We start from the raw sequence: 20,479 nt of genomic DNA, 5'->3' as shown, positions 1-20,479 counted from the left end.
ACGCCCATTTAAAGGTACAGTTAGGCTACGCTTTTTCTGTGAAAGTTGCAGCGTGCCACTGAAATATTAACAGGAATATTCATGTTTTCTTTGCCACATCTTCCTTTTGAGCGTTTTTAGCATAATGCCATTTTCACAGTAACAAAATACTAGCAAGGTGACTGTATGGGAATATGGAGTACCATTACAACATTTTCCGAGGCTGCAAAACTGTCTGGAGGCATTTTTTCAGATTCCACAAGAATAGGCTTCTTCAACTTTAAATATCCTTGGAACGGAAGAAACGGAAGTGACGAAATCCGAGCGCCGTCAAGATTTTTTTCATGACTGACAGCAAATTATCAGCCTGGCAACTGTACAATGTGTCTCTCACATGTACAATCTGTAGCCCAGAGCTGCAACTCAAACGTTCCAACGTGAGCCAGACTTGTGGTGCTGCAGTTTTCTGCTGGGCACCGGGCTACATTGTTAATGATTTCCCAAAAGTCGAAACGGATTATTACTGAAGTGGACAAAGTAATCGTGGGGCCATGCCAGTCGCATGCGTTCTCTGTCGTTAGCATGTTGAACTATCCTGTGCTAGCTAACTCGCTCTAGGATGGTTGTAATGTAAGTTAGCTAGTTACATTGTATGTCAGTGACTTAAGTAGCCAACCCGCTAACGAAAGTTATTAAAATATTGGAATGCTTGTCATAGAAATCGCAAAGATATGTGGTCTGTAAGCTAGCTAGAAAGTGACCTATCAAGTCAATGCCACACACCTCTGTGTTGCAACCTTTACGAATTGTTGTTGGCTTAACGAAAGTCGAAGGAGGTTTTGTAAGGAAGGCTGCCACGGCGCGATCTAAGCGGGGAAGGTAGCCGAGGTATCTCAGTTTACAAGTACCACAGGACAAGACACTGGATTGATGACTGGAATCATTTGTAACATTCAGTGGACATTTGCGTCTGTAGGATTTGTGTGAAGAGGTGAGTTGGTCGTAATGTTTCTCATAGTCCGTTTACCCTGAATTCCAAATAGACTGCTTAATAACAACTTGTACCTAACACTGATTTTTGACACTGTATGATGGATAGTCAGCTCACTGATACTGCGAGTGAATTCTATTGTAAATCCAATGTTAACGTATTTTTATCGTCACGCTCTTGTAGCCAGATATATTTATCCAGGCTAGGCTAATATACGTGGTCTCACAAAACATGTCAATAATAAGCGTTCGTGCCGTTTCTACAAGGTCATGCCATAGTCTATGTGTCCTAATGTGAAATATGTTCTACTTAACGTTCAACCCGTTAGATCAGTTTTAATGAACGAGACACATCCAAAACACTAACAGAATAAAGTTTGGATGTTGGTAGCTTATCAGAGAACGTGTCAGCTAAGTGGGGATGGCGAAACCTGAGTCGAAAAGAGGTGCCATGGCCTTTGTGGCCGGAAGACCTGCTGCAACACCGGAGGACCAGGTCAACAACGGGTCACTTGATCCGTCACCGTCCTCCGGTTCTCACGACGCATCACATACCCCAGTGCCAGCCAGCAAGTCTAAATCTGGTAAACAGACGTCTAAGGAAAACCTGTCGCGGCGGACAACCGAGAGTGAAGTATTCGACGACGGGACCAACACATTTTTCTGGTAAGATGTGAAGATGTGGCTCTTGCAAGCATAGGTTGAATTCTTAAATTTCCCCTTGGGGATCAATAAAGTATTTCTATCTATCTATCTATCCATCTATGTTTACATCAGGTAGCTTATGATAAGATAATGCTTCTCTCACCTTTGAACGTTGATAAGTAAACAAGTTGATTATGGACGGTATTGATCTTATTCATTTGTTATCGTTATAGGTTATTGAACAGTTATAGGCTTTACAGAGGTCTGATGCTGTTGATTATGTGGGCATTTGCTTATTATCTCCATAGCATACAACTCTAATTTACTCTATGCCCTCTCAATCTCCCTAGTGTTTCTTGTGGAGGCACTGCAGGTAGCAGGTGGCTGTGATTGAAGTCTTGGTCTACTGTAGTTTGTTGGATTTGGGCTTTATGCACTAGGAATGTCTCTGTCTCCTTGACAGACAAGAACAATTTCACACAGGCAGCTGTATTCTGTGTGTTAGGCTAGACACATGACACAATGTTTTCCTACAAGATTTGTTCATGAGTTTGAATGGAAAATATCAGTGTCCTTGAATAAACATCATTATTTTTGATCCCTTTGATATTTTTATGGTGTTGTTAACTGGTGAGGAATAGCACATAGCACACCAAATGCAATTGAGTCTTGTAGTCTAACAGCAGACTTAGCTAGAGTTTAGTAGTCTACCTCTCATATTTGCATTGGACCAGTCATGTTGGGCATGATAAGCTCTGTCTGTTAATTTCTGGGTCTCAGATACCGGAGAAGCTAAATATACCTCTATTCTACAGAGACATGGACAGTTAAGAGCCCCTCTCAACACTTGCATACTGGCCTAGTGTAGGTGTGGCTGCCTGGTCAGGTTAGTCAGGCTGCTCCTGTTGCTGTTTTTGCTGTCAGGCAACGGGTGCAGTGATAATTCTCACCAGATGAACAGGTTCCCAGGTGACTGGTACTGCTAGTGTCATCGGTTAGCCCTCCAAAGATTGCATTGTAAAACATACCTTCATTTATCAGCGTGAATAAGTGCTTGCATGCTTCATTAATATGGATACTTATAATCTCACCAAGGAGTAAAATTAGATAATATAGGGTCAAATGAATCTGCTCAGGATCATTCAAATCTAGTTAAACTTCAGACTTCATATTTCTCCACCGCTATTTTGACTAGTCTCTCTCGTGCCTGTGTCCTCTTTGATAAACCATCATTGATTTGCTAACTGATGCAGTTGTTGTCCTTAGACTGTATGGGCTTATATACAAATTAGTTTCAGGGTAGGTCCTAGCTATCAGCATGTGTGAATAAGGACTGGTGAGGTAGAGATGACCCTGAATGATAGGGCAGAATAACCCTGAAGTGCCTTAATGATATACCACTCTGGGCCTGAAAACAGAGCAAATTAGAGATATGGCTGTTTGCATAGCCTTGCTTTTTGTGGTACATCCTATGATAGCAGTTGTCCTTCAAAAGCTGTAGACATAGAAGTAGAAGCTTTGAATGCCTTAATTATACAGGTATGCCTGAGTGTATCTGAGCCTAGCATTTCTTGTGTGTCTATGAAGTTTGAGCTAGGCTACCTGAGGTTATATCAATGACATAACTTGTGTTGCTGAAGCCAGTTCTAATTTAGAAAGTAAGAATCTTACCCACCATTACCAGACAATCTATAGTTTTAGGCTTCTAAATATTAGTGTTTCAGTGTTTTATCCTGCATGTGCATTAAAGAAGCACTTTTGTCCAAAGTGATAATAATAAGAAGGTTTGTCTTGGTGGGTGAAGATAGAAGGAGAAATGTGTTTATTTTTTCCAATGTGAATGTTTGGAAAAAGAGCTTTAGTGTAAACAAAAGCTGATATCCACTGCAGAGGTAGAGGAAATTAAGCCTGTATGATGTGAGTGTGTTGAAGGGCAGGACTGTTGCACTTAATCAAATGAAGTGGAAAGGTTTATATGCCACATCACCTGATTCTCTGCCTGTGATCTCTCTCCCTTTCCATCTCTCTCTCTCTCTCTCTCCTCTCTCTCTCTCTCTCTCTCTCTCCCTCTCTTCTCCTTACTCTGTAGGAGAGCACACACAGTCACGGTGCTGTTCATCCTCACCTGTGCCCTTGTGTACGTCACACTGCTGGAGGAGACACCACAGGACACGGCGTACAACACCAAAAGGTCAGATTTCACAGGGTCGTTTTCCGCGTCCCCACAGTGTGATGGTGCAAACCAGACCCTGTCCTTGACACTTGGGGGGGGTGGGGGGCAAGGGCTGCCTTTGACTTTGTCAATTTCATTAATATTAATCTTCTGTCCAGTCAAAAAAGGAAGGCTACTTACAGGTTTGTATTCAACATACCCGACAGCGGAACTGTTTTTTCGTTGCATCACTCTAACATTCTTATACATTAGAAAGTGTGTCTGCCTAGGCTACTTGCTGTTAATAGGCAATAGGGAGTTTAACAATATTTTCCATGTAATACAGAATATAGGCTTCCAGACCTGCCATTTAAGCGCATTTGTGCTGGAGGATTAAATGTTTGTTTAATTTTTAATCTGTTTTGTTGATCGCGCAAGCAAGATGTCTGTCAACTTCTTGCTCAGTATTTACATGGGTTGTGAATTGTTTGCACTTGAAAAAATATATCACTTCTAATTTCTAAAGCTTTTTAAATATATTTCTTTTAGTTTATGTCACTGTCACGTATCCATTCTAAATAGGCCTACATTTTCATGTTGGTTAACGATTAATAGTCAATAAAGAGTTTTGGCTATCGGTGACTAAATAATAGGGTGGGGCTATTGTGCTTTTTACAAACATATCTTGTTGGGGAGGGTAGGAAGTCTAGGATAGAAATGCTAGTATAACCCCAAATACAGACTAGTTGTGGGCCAGTGGCCAGTTTTAGGTAGCCTGGAGTAAGTAATGCAAGGGGTAAAAGTAACGTGCATCAATTGCTCATTGTCTCGCAGAGACAATTCCATTGTGCTCTTGCGAGAACTCTGGATTTCCAGGGTAAGTTTTAGGCCCAATTCCATCTGATTTTTTACCCATGTACCTAGGCCTTGCCCTTCCTTTTGCCTTTGCCATTTAAAACAAACAGGTAGGGTTTTTGACATATTTCCCTTATGGAATGGAACAGAAAACCTTTAATTGTAGGCTAGTTCTGCCTCTAGAAATGGCCAAGCCTACTTATTGTTGTACAAGTTGTATTGACCTTGTGTATAGTGTTTTTTGCCTATTTCCACATAATGTGTGTTATAATAAAAGTTTTATGATAAACAAAGATATTCTGATTGAGTGTAGTCCTGCATGTAGAAATGTCTACCCTGCACTGGTACCAGATGACCAGGGAAATGCAGGACAGGACTGCCACTAGATTTTTTCAGAAGTCTACTGTCAATCATGAATTGCATTATCTATATGAAGTTCTAACATGGTGATTAGTGGTCGCAAAAATGTTGCTACTGAATGAATTTATCTCCTCTCCTGTCATCTTATTAGCACATGTCAAATTCATTCTGTGTTAAGAACTGTGGAATTCATAGAGCCCTTATATGTCATAATTATGATAACATTATGCAAAGCTCCCACATGTGAGCACACATACACACTCATGCGTTTTCCAGGGTGCCTAGCGAGGCTTGTGTAGGGGGATATGTAGACAGATGGACAGTTCTGAGGATGGTTTTGTTCATTTGGTGGTTCCTGAAACCCATCCTCTCCTTTCCTCTGGTGTGCTGGTGGGCATGTGAGCCTTTCAAATCCACACTGTATAGTGCAGTGCCAGCAAGGGCCTCCTGGCCAGAGGAAGTGTGCGTGGGTGTAGCCCCGGCCAGAAATAGCCATGTGGATGGTGGAGGAGGCGGCGTAGGTGGAGGTGTAGGTGGGTGGAAGTGTGAGGGGGGGTTGTTCGGGCTGCGCTCCATCTCCACTAACAGGATTTGCTTTGGTCAGCGTAACCCAGGCTCAGGATTACCAAGCCCACAGCCAGGCTCGTTCCTATGCTGCCTATGACCTCACCTGATCTAATCCCTCAGCTCTGTTTCCTGTTACTGCTCTCTCTCTCTCATTCTGTCCTTCTCTCTCTCTCTCTTTGTCTGTCTCTTTATTTCTCTGTTCCTGACAATACTCTCTCTCCCTCCCTCATAGACAAAAACACATACACCTCTTGCATGTTACAATATAACCCCTGCTCACCCCTCAACTCAAGGACACTTAAAGGGATATTCCACCATTTGGGGAATTACACTCATTTTCCACCTCCCCTTGAGTTAAACAATTGAGTTTTACCTTTTCCTTTTCACTTTTAGCTCCAGCTCATTGAATTAGATTAGATTAGATGCCGTTAAGCTTATAGCAGATAAAAGATGCAGAACTAACTGGATGAACTAATCTGATTCAATGGAAAAAGCTGGAGATAAACATTGGCCTTTGTCTATCAGCATATTACTAAGGGTAAACTAGAGAGAACGGCCTCTGGATGAACTGGGGATTTATAAAATATGTACCATTAAAGGTAAAACTCAGTGATCATGAAAACTTTTTATAAAACAGGCCTCCTGGCACTAAACATTGAATAAAGCTGCAGTTTCTCTAACTGGCCTAAATTTCCATTCCTAGCATCATAATGCATTGTCTGCTGTTGTCTCACAACCATGCAGTTGATCAGAAACTTATTGAACCTTAGCAAACTCATAATAAACCACATTGGGTCAATGTTTAAATGTGTCTGCCAATTTCAATTTAATGAGGCCGGACTAGGATCTCAGTGAGATGAAAATTAGTTGAAATACAAGGCCTAGTTATCTCCCCCTAGTCACTCAAATTAAATAGGGCTACAAAAATGGTCAGTTTAACCTTTGTAAAAAGGAACAAAAATGCATAGAATAACATACAGTGAGAAAGAAAAAAGATTTCTCAGTTGGGAAAAATGCAGAATGCAACAGAACAAAATGCTACACAAAGTAACACACTAGCTAGTAGCTATGCATAAGTACATACACTCTAACAAATTGTATGTCACTTGCATAGAGTAGGTGAGCTATAGTTTCAATTAAGAACCATTTTTGCAAGGGTTTTAGGCTGCAAAGATTCAACACAGATCCATAAATCTTGCTAGTTTTATGTTTTTGAAGTCCGTGGTAAGAGATCAAAATAAGCATAGCAACAGCACATAAAAGCATAGTGGCAGTTTCTTAAGGGTAGTGGCAGTTTCTTAAGGGTTTTTTTAGGGAAAACAGTGAAAATATTAGTATTAGGGCTCAATCGATTAAAACAATTAATCTAATTAATTACATACTCTGTGATTAATTAATCTAAATTAATCCCATATATAATTTTTGCTGTGAAAGTATTTTAAATACTTAAATTCAAATGAATCATTGAATAATCAGCATTAGTGACATTAAAGTTCAAAAACTCTTTTATTATTATTTTCACTGTTCAAATAATTGCCATAATAATCTATGATATGACCTAATATACTGAGGAAATAAATTCAAAATAAAGTGCTTCGGGAAGAAGTTTTTTTTCACATACAAGGCATTTCAGGCCACAGATATAACCTAGGGGACACTATGAAAATAAATTAACACTCTGTGTCACCCTCAATATCAACACTTATTTCTTTGCATTGATGTGCGACTATAGAGTTGATGAACTCCGGTGATATGCAAATTCCTTGCTGCAGACATTGCAGAGGACTTTATTTTCAACACTTTTTTTTATTTTTATCAACACCCTCAGGCCGTTTTTTAAAAGTAAATGTTCCAATCAATGATCCAGGCAGCACGTTTTCTTCTCTCTCCTTCATTTTACAGTCTAATTTTTACTGACTAGAACAGCTCGGGGGCAAAGGTCATACGGAATCGATTAATCTGCACAAATGTTTTTAATCAGTTATTTTTTCTCAAATTAATTAATCGAAATGAATCAGTTATTTTGACAGCCCTAATATAATAAATAATATTAGTATATAATATAAGTATATGAGCACAGTATCGGCCCAATATCGGTATTGATGCATCCCTAGTTATGAACACAGCTGTAAGTTCAAGCATATGGTTGACATTTCCCATAAGAACAAACAAAAATGATATTAACCCTATTACACCCCCACCTGCTTAAAGGTGCTCTCAGCGATTCTGGGTAACGTCACTTCTGTTGACTTTTTCTGGCTACTTCCTCCCCCTCCCTCCCGTGCTGCTCCTGTGCAATTGAAACTCTCCTAAACGCGCATCTCGTCTGTGATTTGCTGGAAGAATTTGTTTTTATGGGCTAGGTTTGCCCAGGTTGTTTTTGTTGCCGTTTTTGAAGCCTGGGCTGTCCACAGAGATTGCGCTTTTTTACAGTGTACTCAGGACACAGACAGCTAGCAGTTGGTTAGGTGATGTTTGCAGTAAGTGACATAAAATGTTTTAGCCTAAAAAACGCGTGGCATCGCTAAGAGCACCTTTTAAGTGACTACTTAATTGTGAGTGATGCAAGTCACCCCGCTCACAATCTGTTTGATCTACTGCCCTCTGGGAAGAGGTACAGAAGCCTGCGCTCCCGCACTACCAGACTCACCAACAGCTTCATACACCAAGCTGTAAGGATGCTGAACTCTCTCCCTCCTCTCCCCCCTCCACCCTCAGCTACATAACATCCTGGACATTGGACCCACAATGGCCGCCTGCACTACTCCACTTGCACACTTGCACACTTGTACACTTTACAACTTGTTGTTGTTGTCCTGAAAACACAACACTTCTGCTGCTCTCACATAACTTGCACCACTATGCCACTTTCTTTCTTACTTAGCTCAAACAGAACTACCCAAGCCTTTTATTGGCCTGACTTTGCACTAGTATTTCATTGATTGTCTATGCACAATTTCAACCAAATTTTGCTGCTCTTATTTTTCATTATTATATGTGCCCACTTATTTACTTACTTTTTTGTTTACTTGAATGTTATGTTTGTCTGTGGACTTAAATTGGTAAAATATGTCTTGTCTTCACCGTGAGATAGTGAGAAACGTAATTTCGATCTCTTTGTATGTCTGGAACATGTGAAGAAATTGACAATAAAGCTGACTTTGACTTTAACTATTTAAACATGAATCAGATTTAGGTTTTACTTCTACTAGAATATGTTATTCCTCAAAAGATTGTTTGTCCCAGTGTTCATTGCACATATGTCTGATTGCTTTCTCTGGTCTCCTCTCCAGGGGGATTATTGCCAGCATTCTGGTGTTCCTCTGTTTTGGAGTGACCCAAGCCAAGGATGGACCCTTCACCAGACCACACCCAGGTAGGATCCATCATCACTCCTGCATAGTGCTGGGCGGTATAACGGTTCACACCGTATACCGGTGTGAACCGAGTATATTTTCGTTATGATATGAATTTTTAATATACCGCCATATCGGTGTATGTGATTACACAACGTTTGGAACGCTGCGCCGGACTTTTTTCACACGCAGGCATGGTGCGACTGCGAGGCATAGTGAGGGTAAACACAAAACACCCTAAGTTTTTCCCCTGAAGTATGACCCTTAAGGCTTAATTTCTCCTTAGGTAAGGGGTTTATTTAAGGGTGTTGCACAGAATACCTTAAATTGTTTCTTTAGTTAAGGAAAAAAGTTAAGGGATACTGCATTGAAAGGGATTTACCGTCACAAAAATTCTATTGAGATTGTTCAACAGCTGTAACTAGCTGGCTAGTAGGTGATGTCATTAGTTAGCAACCCACCGAACACAGTGAAGTTTAATGATCTTATCATTCATCTCACCTTAAGAATATTCGCTGAAATTATCCAGGTAGCAAGTAAAACATGTTATAGACATAAACTGAACAATACTAGCTGGCTAGTTAGAAATTATCCTGACTGTCATCAGTGCACCAAAACAAACTTTTTTGTTAATGTTTTGCCTAGCGAACCGAACCGAAGCTCATGGCAGGCTAACAAGACATCCACATCAAGTTGTTAGCCTACCACTAACGTCATGTAAACCACACAATAACAATAAGGCATGTTTCTGATAGGCCTATTTGACAGAGTAAGCATATTAGCAGAGAAGTTTTATTTTAAATTGTATAATTTTCCAAAAAGTATAATTACAATACTCAAAAAAGTATAATTATTGCAAGTTGCACTACTTTTTTGTAATACTTTTGTATTGGTTTTATACAAGATGTTCATGAAATGTGCACAGTAAAAGTTCTGTATTTTGACTGCAATTGTCGTTGCGTTCTGATTAGATTCTTCATTAGAATCATGAGTGGCTCTTTGTAAACAGCATCATTTTCTGGGGCCTCATCTTCTGCATTACCACTAGTGTGGAGTTAATAATACTTGTGCTTTGCCAAATGTGCAAGATGCCCATGCTGTAGGCACTAATGCTCCTCCACACTGTTATAGATGTTGGGTTTGGAATTGAGCACTAAAACAAGTTGGATAGGTTGGATACTTGGATAGGCCTTCTCCTCTTTAGCCCAGAGGAGTCCATGATTTCCAAAAAGAATGGCACATTTTGAATGGTCTAACCACAGGACCCTCTTTCATGTTACCTCAGTCCATTTTAAACAAGCTCAGGCCCAGATAAGACGGTGGTATTTTTCTGTATCGTGTCTCAATACAATTTGGGCTGTTACAATTTTGGCTGCAATTTTTGAATTGAGTATCAAACTGTGCACATAGACAATGTTTATCGGAGGTTGTCCTGAGCCCATACAATGACCGGTGTGGAAACAGGTCTGGTGTTGATGCTGTGCCATCTAAGGTCCAAAAGACCACGGCCATCCAGTTTGTTTTTCAGCCCTTTCCCTTGTTTGCAAAGATTTCTCTGGATTCTCTAAATGTTTTATAATATTATGTCCTGTAGATGATGAACCCCCAAATACTTCACAATTTAATCTTAAGAAGCATTAAAATGATATTGTTTCATCATTTGTGCACACAGGTTTACACAGAGTGATGAATACCCCTACGTCTTTACTTTTAAGAGATCCTGACTCTCTGGGATGCTTTTTCATACCCAATCATGTTGCCAGTTGCCCTAATTAGTTGAGAAACATTCCTCCTTGTGTTTTCTTTATCATTACAAACCTTTTTCAGCATTTTGTTATCCCTATCCCAACGTTTTTTGAAACATGTTGCTAGTATCAAATTCAAAACTAACATATATTTTCCATAAAATAGTCAAATTTGTCATTTTCAACATTTGATATGTCGTCTGTGTCCTTTTTGCAAGTAAATATGAGATTAAGAGATTTGCAGATTATTACATTCTGCTTTTATTCGCATTTTACACAACGTCCAAATTTTTGCTGTTTTGGGTTGTAAGGAAGAGAGAGAACACAGAGAGAAGAGAGAGAGAGAGAGAGACAGAGAGAGAGCAGAGAGAGAGAGAGCAGAGAAAGAGAGAAGGAAGAGAGAGAACACAGAGAGAGAGAGATAATAGAGAGAACACACAGAGAGAGAGAGAGAGAGAGAGAGAGAGAGAGAGAGAGAGCAGAGAGAGAACAGAGGTTGTGGTTTCTTGTGAAGCAGCCTCAGCTGAATCAGTTCCAGGAGCAGGATTGTGTTTGGCTGCAGAAACTGGGGCATTCACATATGTCTCCTAAGGCAGTGGCTTAGGGCGTCGGCGGAGGAGGAGAAGGTGGAGAGGTAGGGATGGGGTTGGGGGGAGAGGAATGGAGAGGAACTTCGTTTTTGTACTCGCTTAATTTTTCCTGTTTTGGGAACTCGCGTCACAGGAGCGGCATGAGTGGAATTTGATGTGTTGCGACACCCTTGGATTCCAGCACCCACCGCCCCATTATGGTGACAGAGATGGCTGTTGTTTTCTTATTTAGTCCGGTGCCTCTTGACGATGTTGCAACGGTCACTCGACTGGTTCAGCAGGCCAAGCCAGTCCGTCTCTTTGCTGCCTCCCTCGGGAGTGGTTTCTCCCAGCTCTACCTGCCTGATCAGTGTTGCATGAAGGTGCTTATTATGCCACAGAATGGATAATTCTACACACAGATATCCATCAGTAATTTGCCACAAAGTGTCATCATGGACAAACTCTGGGAATGGATAAAAAGAGCAGAGCAGTTGGGTTAGTGCTCATGTATTGGAAAAGTAGTATTGGTAAGTGGAATTGTCTTGAAAAGGGTCCACCAAAGAAGACATGTAGTGGGCAAGACTTGTGTTTGGGTGTGAGACTCAAGCAGGGTGGACAGCTGCTGCTTCTGAAGTCTACAGACCATGAAGCTAAATGGCTACCTGTCCCTCTGGGCTTCTTATGCTTTGACCAAGATGCTTTCATTACAGTTGAGTTTACTCCCCCTGGCTGCTTTAGGTTTCTGGGAACACAGTCGAGGTGTAATTTGTTGCCTGATGCTGTTGATCAGTGGTCCAATTTTTATTTTTATTTTATTTACATGAGAGTAACCATGGTTACTCTGAGCCCTTTAGGGTGTGTTAAACAATGAGAGGCTCTGTCTTGGGGCTTCGTGTGTGTGTGTGTGTGTGTGTGTGTGTGCAGTCCTCATCTTTGCTGCTCATGTGTTTCCCCTGCAGCCTACTGGCGGTTCTGGCTGTGCGTCACGGTGGTCTATGAACTCTTCCTCATCTTTATCCTTTTTCAGGTGAGCCAGATGACGATATAAATCACACAACCTTGGCACACACACACACAGAGAGCATAAACTTTGCTTCTCTCTCAGCAGGCTGTTTCCTCTGCAGTTTGCTCTCGGTTGACACACACTCACGCTCGCTCCCTCCCTCTGAAAACATTCACCACCTTGTAATCAAACTTACCCCACAAAGTAATGAAAAAACACACACACACACACACACACACACACACACACACACACACACAAACACAGAGGCCCTAATCAAAAGCGATCTCATGAATGCCTGCTTATTGTGAAAGGCCCGCTGAAAGGCTGCACAGCATTATTAATCACTGGGCTGTTGTTTTGAACCGCTGAGGAGTGCTCGACGGGAGTGTACTGCAGACTGGGGACAGCCTCGTCAGCCTTGTGTTGTGGCCTCTGTCAGGCGCCGTGAAGCAAAAGAGGCCCCCCTCTCCCACAAAGGGCCTCGCAACTGGACCCTCAACAGATCTTGTAAACCCCCGCCAGTTACATCTTATTTGAAATGACCATATGACAGGTCAACGATTAATTTATGGAACACAGATGGTTCCATTCAGAAGGTGACATGTCCATTCATGATGCATTAATAGTCAACTATCTTGTTATGCTAAATAGCATTGTTGGAGTGCATGGCGTGAATGCTATGGCTCCTTGTTAAGAGGCAGCCCTATCATGTTAAATTACCACAGACATGACAATTACAAACCAGGACACTAATGATGCCGTCTCAGGGGTTTTGTAAGATGATATTCCCCATCTGTGGGAGGGAAAAGTAGTCGGTTAATGACCCTTTTGTTCCTCCAGACAACCAACTATAAATTCCTCTTTATAGTTCATCATGTGATAAACCCCACACACACACACACACCACCTCACCCACCCTTCAGGGTTTTTCCTGCTTAACAAATATTTTGACAATCACCAAAGCATACTACACAGGTCTTTTGTGGCCACTGTTAAGTATATGTGAGACAGGGAGAAAGTGGACATCTGTTGCGTTAGAAAGTTAATTTTGTCCTCACCCTAGATGTGTTGTTGAGTAAGTCAGCAGTCACAGCTGCTCTGAGTAAACCAGACCAAAGGTTTTTTATTTTGGAGCAAATCCTCTTTGCGTTTCTTTGGCTAGACGGTGCACGACGGACGGCAGTTCATGAAGTACATCGATCCCAAGCTGGGCGTGCCTTTGCCGGAGAGGGACTATGGCGGCAACTGCCATGTCTATGATCCGGACAACACCACCGACCCCTTCCACAACCTCTGGGTAAGGTAGTGCATTTGTCCAGTGACCTTTGGCCATACATGCCTTTGCATATCATGCTCATCCTTTATGAGGAACCTAACAGCTCAACCAAAGATCCTTGATTACTAGCTCCACTTTAACCCTCTCTGGCTCAACGGCCTCTAAATATTACCACACTCAGTTAATAATAAAGCCCTAAGCTGATGGAGTGGCTGATTCTTAACCAATCAAAACAATCAAACCACCGAAGGTGAAAGGTCTTGTAGAGGTGGAAGAAGAAGAAGAAGAAGAAGAAGAAGAAGAGGTGTTGGGCTTGTTTTTTTTTTTCGTTTTCATCACCTCTGTTCCTCTGTTCCCATCCCTAATGTCATGTGCCTGTGCCCTGATGAGGCTCTGGGGAGCATGAAGTTTAGCATGTCTCCCCACCTGCCTCCCCTGGACTGCGTGTGTCTCCCCCCACCCCCCACCCCCGGCATGTCTCTCACTGGACTCTCACTGGACTGTGTGTAGAGCGCTCTCCCCTGCACCCCGCCACCCCCCCCCCCCAGCGTGTCTCCCCACCTCCACGGCACTCTCACCGGACTGCATGTAGAGCGCTCTCTCCTGCCCTATCCTCCCCCACCCCCTCTCTGCTGTGTATGTCATGCCATCTGCTTCAGTCTTCATGGCTGTTGTTTTCTTAAGCTCCGTTTTGCCCTTGCGTCTCTGTCTGTGAGGTGATTTTGTGTCTGGGGAGGGTGGGGTTGGTGAGGTGAAGTTTTCTAAGCTCTTGCTGGCTCTGGGATGCGTCAGCCTTGTTGAATCCCCTGTGGGAGGCCAAGGCTCCGGTCCAAATATCTTTCTTTTCCCTTTCAAATCGCCTTCAGTTGTTTTCTATATTCTTTTTCTTCTCTACTCGTTCCCTCATTCTTGTTCTCTGCACATGTCGTTCTCTCTCCCTCCCGGTCACATTCTCTCTCTCTCTCTCTCTCTCTCTCTCTCTCTCTCTCTCTCTCTCTCTCTCTCTCTCTCTCTCTCTCTCCCCCTCCCTCCTTGTTTGTGTACGTGCTGTCTGTGAACTGCTCTAGTTAGCAAAGCGTCACAGCACAAACATGGCAGCACTCCCTACCACACCACTCTCCCATTCTTCTCTAAAAACACATCCTTTAAAGCCCCCAAGTTACCCAAACAAGACAGGTGGTCATTGTTATTTATTTATATAATCCGACACCTCTACAAGTTTTGGGATTCGTTTTTACAATATGGCCCCAGCTTGTTTATACTGGATAAGTCAACTGCTTTTCCTATTACCTGGTCTTTAGAAAGCCTGGTGTAGATTTTGTCCTTGGTCTTCTGTGACACTGGCTTGTATTGAGTTACTCTAATGGGGGGGACAGTGCGGTCCTCTGCTGGCATGCAGACCTGCTGGCTCAAACTCTTTACGTGCGCTCCTTCCTAACAGGACAAGATGGATGGCTTCGTTCCGGCACATTTCCTTGGCTGGTACATTAAGGTAGGCGAGACTCTACCCCACTCCCAATGAACTCTTATCCTTATTTCGTTTCCGTGCAATCCCTGGCATCATATCTTTTAGATAGCCTGAAGAAGGCCGTGATGCGATTAATGAGGTTGTCATAAAATAAATGTCACCTCAGCCATATTTACTGGAAAAGTTAGTTTAAGAAAGAACACACTCTTTTGGCAGTGCATGTGACTGTATGTTGTTTATGCAGACCCTGATGATCCGAGACTGGTGGATGTGCATGATCATCAGTGTCATGTTTGAGTTCCTGGAGTACAGCTTGGAGCATCAGCTGCCCAACTTCTCTGAATGCTGGTGGGATCATGTAAGTAGTATGTGAAAATGTACCAGAAGGATGTATTCATACCGTCCATAGTGGTGGGAGTATGAGGGAATTTGTTTTTCAGCTTAAACTTAAATCTCCATTCTCGAGCCAAGGGTAAATTTGGGAATTTGGCTGGCATGGTCTTATTCCTGGAGTGACTGTCAGAACAACATCATATATAGACACACACACACACGCATCTCTTAGGCTGTAAATTGACTAAGCTCAACACTAGTTCAACTGCTCACTTCAACATGAAACACAAAACTCTTTAATTCCCAGCATCGCAGCTCAGTGTTGAGATTATGTTACTGTTGATTTCTCACTTTGGTGCTTCCTCCAAGGCAGTGCAAAGCCTTTGAAGGCTCCTCACAACACAAACAGAGTAGACATAAGAACTCAAAGCTGAAGAAAGAGGATTTGAATGAAAGCTGAAGGAAACAGAAAACTCCACTCAGGGAACTTGAGGGGGCAGCAAAGCGAGTTGGTTTTAAAAACAAGACATCTTCTCTCCAATTAGAATAGCATATTCTCTCTGTCTGTGGTCTTCTACCTTCCTCATACTTGTTTTCCATCCTTGTCGTTATCTGTAGTGGATAATGGATGTGTTGGTGTGCAATGGCCTGGGAATCTACTGTGGGATGAAAACGCTGGGCTGGCTCTCTATGAAGCCATACCAGTGGCAGGGACTGTGGAACATCCCCACATACAAGTAAGAATCTCCTCCCCAGCTTTCCCCAGTGCTTCTTTTCTAAGGGTGTCATGATTTCGATTTTATATCGAAATCGGTTAAAAAGGTCAAAAAAATCGAAATCGGTCAAAATTACATCTCAATCTCAGTCTCAAACTTCAAACTTAAAAATAGAATCGATGATGCAGCCACAACCCCAATGTCACATCCAGCATGTATGCCAAGACGCACTGAACTGCAGCGTCAACACTCCTCTAATTTTAGGCTACAGCCAGTTAAAATATACACATCAACCTACTGAAATCAAAGCCCCTCTTGCTACTTTGAAATCACCGGTGTGGAAGTATTCATTCATTCACGTCAATTAAAACTAACTTAGCCTAGGCTACTCAACTTAGCAAGTAAAAAGGTGATCTAGTTACAGTCCAAAGTTACTTTAAGGCTTAAAATGCACATTGATAAGAACATATTCCATGAACACTAACCTTGGGTCTCTTCGGAGTGTGCTGAAACAATCAAATTATCATTCTGTGTTGTTTCATTTCACTATGTTCACATCTCTGTTTTAGCCTAATGTTAGTTCTGTTTACATTACAACCTCGCGTTTGGAACGGTTTCAAAATAAAAAGCGGTTTCAAAATAAAAGCCCCCCGAAACAGAAAAGGAGAAGGCCAAAAAGAGTAAATAACATATAAGGAATGCATTAATAGTAATATTAAAAAAAAGATAAAAAATCGAATCGTGACTTTAAAATCGAAAATTACATCGAATCGAGGATTTGGAGAATCGTGACACCCCTATTCTTTTCACATAGGAAGGAACATATTTGATTATTTAGATATGTCTGGAATCTTATATAGTGACTGTTAAAACTGTTGTGAGATGTTGTGAAAAGCATCCCGGCTGAAGTTGTCTGAAAAGGCCTGTGCTGATTTAGTGAGGTTTTTCAGATTTTTTTCAGATTGCTTTCACGGCTCACCCCCCACCCACACCCATTCCCAGTGTTCTATTCTGAGCGGCACATTTCAGCGACTTTTGAAATGGCAGCTGCCCTCGATTTAAGAATGTTTTTTTCCTCACATGCAGATTTGCTATGAGTCAGGAGTCAGTTGGCAGTGATTTCATTACGCTGTCAAATGACTGACTGCTAAACAGCATCTATTGTTGAAATTGTTTATCTGATTACCAGTACTTATCTGTGAGTGTGTGTTTCTCCACAGAGGGAAGATCAAGCGTATAGCCTTTCAGTTCACACCCTACAGCTGGGTAAAATTTGAGTGGAAGCCTGCATCAAACCTTCGTCGCTGGCTAGCAGTACTTGGCATCATTTTCATGGTAAACACACACACACACACACACACACACACACTGAACACATGATTACAAATAACTCTTTCCCGCTCATGTTGTTGTTGTACGGCATAACTCTTTGCCTTTCCCTTGTGTGTCTATGTAGTTCCTGCTGGCCGAGCTCAACACCTTCTACCTGAAGTTCGTGCTGTGGATGCCTCCGGAGCACTACCTGGTGTTGCTGCGCCTCGTGTTCTTCGTCAACGTGGGTGGGGTGGCCATGAGGGAGATCTACGACTTCATGGATGACCCGTAAGTGTGGGGCTGGGGGACATGCTTGGTGTTTGTAATATAATGAAATACAAAGGTGACTAGCCCGTCTCCAGTCTGTGGTACGCTCCCGTAGAGCTAAGCGCTCCTCAGCAGGTCAACACAACAGTCCCATAATTGCTCTGTTGTGAAAGGCTCACTGAAAGGCTGCACAGCATCTCTCTCTCTCTCTCTCTCTCTCTCTCTCTCTCTCTCTCTCTCTCTCTCTCTCTCTCTCTCTCTCTCTCTCTTCTCTCTCTCTCTCTCTCTCTCTCTGCCTGCACATAACATAAAAAGTGTGTTAAAACGATTCGTTGGGCTTGAGCATTATGGAGTGTTCTCAGTTCTCCTTTATCCTCTCAGGAAGTTCCATAAAAAGCTGGGCCAGCAGGCATGGCTGGTGGCGGCCATCACTGTCACTGAGTTCCTCATTGTGGTGAAGTACGACCTCCACACCATCACACTTCCCATCCCCTTCATCGTCACGCAGTGTTGGATTCTGGGGATTGTCATCATCTTCACCTGGACACTGTGGCGCTTCTTTATCCGGTAAGCCCCCCCCCCCTTTCTGTTCTGGGCTTTGGCAATCAGCCATAGCTGCCCTCCACCTTCTCTTTCAGTTTGTCTTTGTCTGTAGCAGCAAGTGTTCTAATAAGGCAGATTAAGATTCATTTGTCTAATTATACACTGGTGGCCCACCCAGATTGAGGCCATTGCAATGCTCCCTGTGTGATTTGAACAGAATCCTTCAGCTTACATACCACCCATGCACAGGCTACCTCCAGGGTGTACGCTTTAAGAATTGAGCCTTTTAAAATTTCGTTTCAGTAGATGTGCTTGATTCATCCCTGTTGCTGGGACTTTTGGGTTCCTCTTTTGGTGCGGTTTGTCTTTTTCCACTCTCGTCCTCTGTGACCGAGGGAGTGCCAGCCCTGCATGTTAAAGCTTGTGGTCTGTTTTCTTCTCCTGTATCCACCCCTCCCCTCCCTCCCTCCATCCCTCTCTCCCTCCCTTCCTCTCTCCCTCCCTTCCTCTGTCCGTCCTTCCTTCCTTCCTGCGCTCAGCGGCAATGTCCATGTGCAGTGAGGTAGGTGTGGGGAGGCTGTGTGGCTCCCCCTGCTGCGGTGGCGCTCGCTTGTCTTTTCTCACTCTGTCTCCTCAGGCCAAAGAAATCATCCTGCATGCTCTCTGACCTTTTCCCATCGGCTCTTTCCTGTTTATGTTTTGGTCTAATTTTAACAGGGCTTTCATCCCCCTCGGCACCAAGTTTGAACCCTGACATGTGACCACACTTGCAGAAATACACAATTCACACTATTCACAGTAAATCACAAGTCACTATGCTGAAGAGTGAATAACTGACATCCCTTCACTCCCTCCTCCCACTTTTACGCTTTCATGTCTGCCATTGTGGTGTGTTTGTCTGACTGCCCTTGACACAGCCTCTTTAACTCACAGGGCACATTCACACACACTCTGTGTATGGGCCATAACTTAACCACTGATTGATCTGCTGGTACTAAAGCAACAAAGCACTAGTAAGCACCCTAGCATTTTCTTGATTCTTTAACTTCCCTGTCTTTTTTCAGGTGCAAACTGACTTGCTCACTCAATTTCATCTCGTTTTATGCTGCGTTCAATTTCGTCTCGTTTTATGCTTTGTCTGTGACTGTGGCTATGATCTACCCCTCTGATTTGTGTGTGTGTGTGTGTGTGTGTGTGTGTGTGTGTGTGTGTTCCCATATTAGAGACATGTGGTGTGTGTGTGTGTGTTCCCATATTAGAGGGAGACCCTCGCCAAGGAGACCGCAAACAGGAAGGCACAGGGGAACGGGAACGACACCTTGGAAACAGTAACAACGGTAACGGTAGCCCAGCAACCACGTCTGGACGCAGCAAACTCAACGGCAGCACAGAGGCAGTGAGGCAGAGGAAGTCCTGAGGGGGCCCCGGCAAGGGATCACACTACCCCGCACTGCACTGTGTCTGGGAAGGATGGAGGGACTGGTGGGTGAAGGGGTGGAAGGTGGATGAAATGGGGACAGAAGGATGGAGGGACTGGTGGGTGAAGGGGTGGAAGGGTGGATGAAATGGGGACAGATGGATGGAGGGCAGAAGCACTCAAGCTTCTGCACTGCTGCTGCTGCTGCTGCTGCTGCTGCTGCTGCCATTCCCACATTCAGAAGCCCCACTAACATCATCCTGTCCATCCTGTAGGTGGGCTGCTGTGTGTGTGTGTGTGTGTTGTGTGTGTGTGTGTGTGTGTTACACCAAAACAGTCATTCCAATGTTGGCTTGTCACTGTTAACACTATTTACAGAAGTTAACCAACCCAGAGTTATGGTGGGGGGAGGTGAGGTTTTGGTTTTAATGAAGCGGGGATGTGGTGAGGTGGATTCATAGGGAACATAGCCAGGTGTCAATTATTGTGGATATGTGAACACGCAAGAAATCATTACCTCTTAATTTTTCAAAGATTGGGAAAAATACAGTGTGAGGTTAGTCTGTGTGTGTGTGTGTGTGTGTGTGTGTGTGTATGTATTTGTGAAAGCTGACTTGAAATGATACAGTGAGTGTATGTTTGGGGGTTAACTGTGCGTGCGTGTGTATGTATTTGTGAAAGCTGACTTGAAATGATACAGTGAGTGTATGTTTGGGGGTTAACTGGAGTAACGGCATATAAAGCTTGATACATGCAAACAATGGCCATTTCTCACTAGCATTTCTCGGCTAGCAAGACTAATTGCCGTATCCTTGCCAATGCAGATGTAGTCGTAAGCCATATGTATGTCACGCACATCTGACTAGCATTTGAGTGAGTGAACCAAATCTCTAATCCACACTCAAATTCAATGAGGCT

The 20,479-nt window shown here is 42.9% G+C and overlaps 1 protein-coding gene across 1 annotated transcript; it reads left to right on the top strand.

Annotated features, from left to right (window-relative positions):
- Positions 1 to 328: 328 nt before the first annotated feature.
- Positions 329 to 18,172, top strand: ptdss2 (phosphatidylserine synthase 2). The gene is made up of 12 exons (XM_048257039.1): positions 329 to 970; positions 1,361 to 1,635; positions 3,704 to 3,805; positions 8,842 to 8,924; positions 12,181 to 12,248; positions 13,390 to 13,524; positions 14,945 to 14,995; positions 15,216 to 15,329; positions 15,923 to 16,041; positions 17,241 to 17,355; positions 17,477 to 17,622; positions 17,983 to 18,172. The coding sequence occupies exons 2-12, from the start codon at positions 1,391 to 1,393 to the stop codon at positions 18,170 to 18,172; spliced, it is 1,368 nt and encodes a 455-aa protein (XP_048112996.1). The 5' UTR covers positions 329 to 970; positions 1,361 to 1,390.
- The last annotated feature ends 2,307 nt before the right edge of the window (positions 18,173 to 20,479 follow it).

The sequence above is a fragment of the Alosa alosa genome, chromosome 11 (genome assembly GCF_017589495.1).
Source record: "Alosa alosa isolate M-15738 ecotype Scorff River chromosome 11, AALO_Geno_1.1, whole genome shotgun sequence".
Taxonomy (NCBI): Eukaryota; Metazoa; Chordata; class Actinopteri; order Clupeiformes; family Clupeidae; genus Alosa; species Alosa alosa.
Note: the sequence above shows the minus strand (reverse complement) of the source record. Positions and strands in the feature narration are given on the sequence as shown.

Coding starts and splice junctions, on each gene's coding strand:
- ptdss2 (XM_048257039.1), top strand. CDS start 1,391: ATGGCGAAACCTGAGTCGAAAAGAGGTGCCATGGCCTTTGTGGCCGGA. Junction 1,636..3,703: donor GGGACCAACACATTTTTCTG/GTAAGATGTGAA, acceptor CTTACTCTGTAG/GAGAGCACACACAGTCACGG. Junction 15,330..15,922: donor CTGAATGCTGGTGGGATCAT/GTAAGTAGTATG, acceptor CGTTATCTGTAG/TGGATAATGGATGTGTTGGT.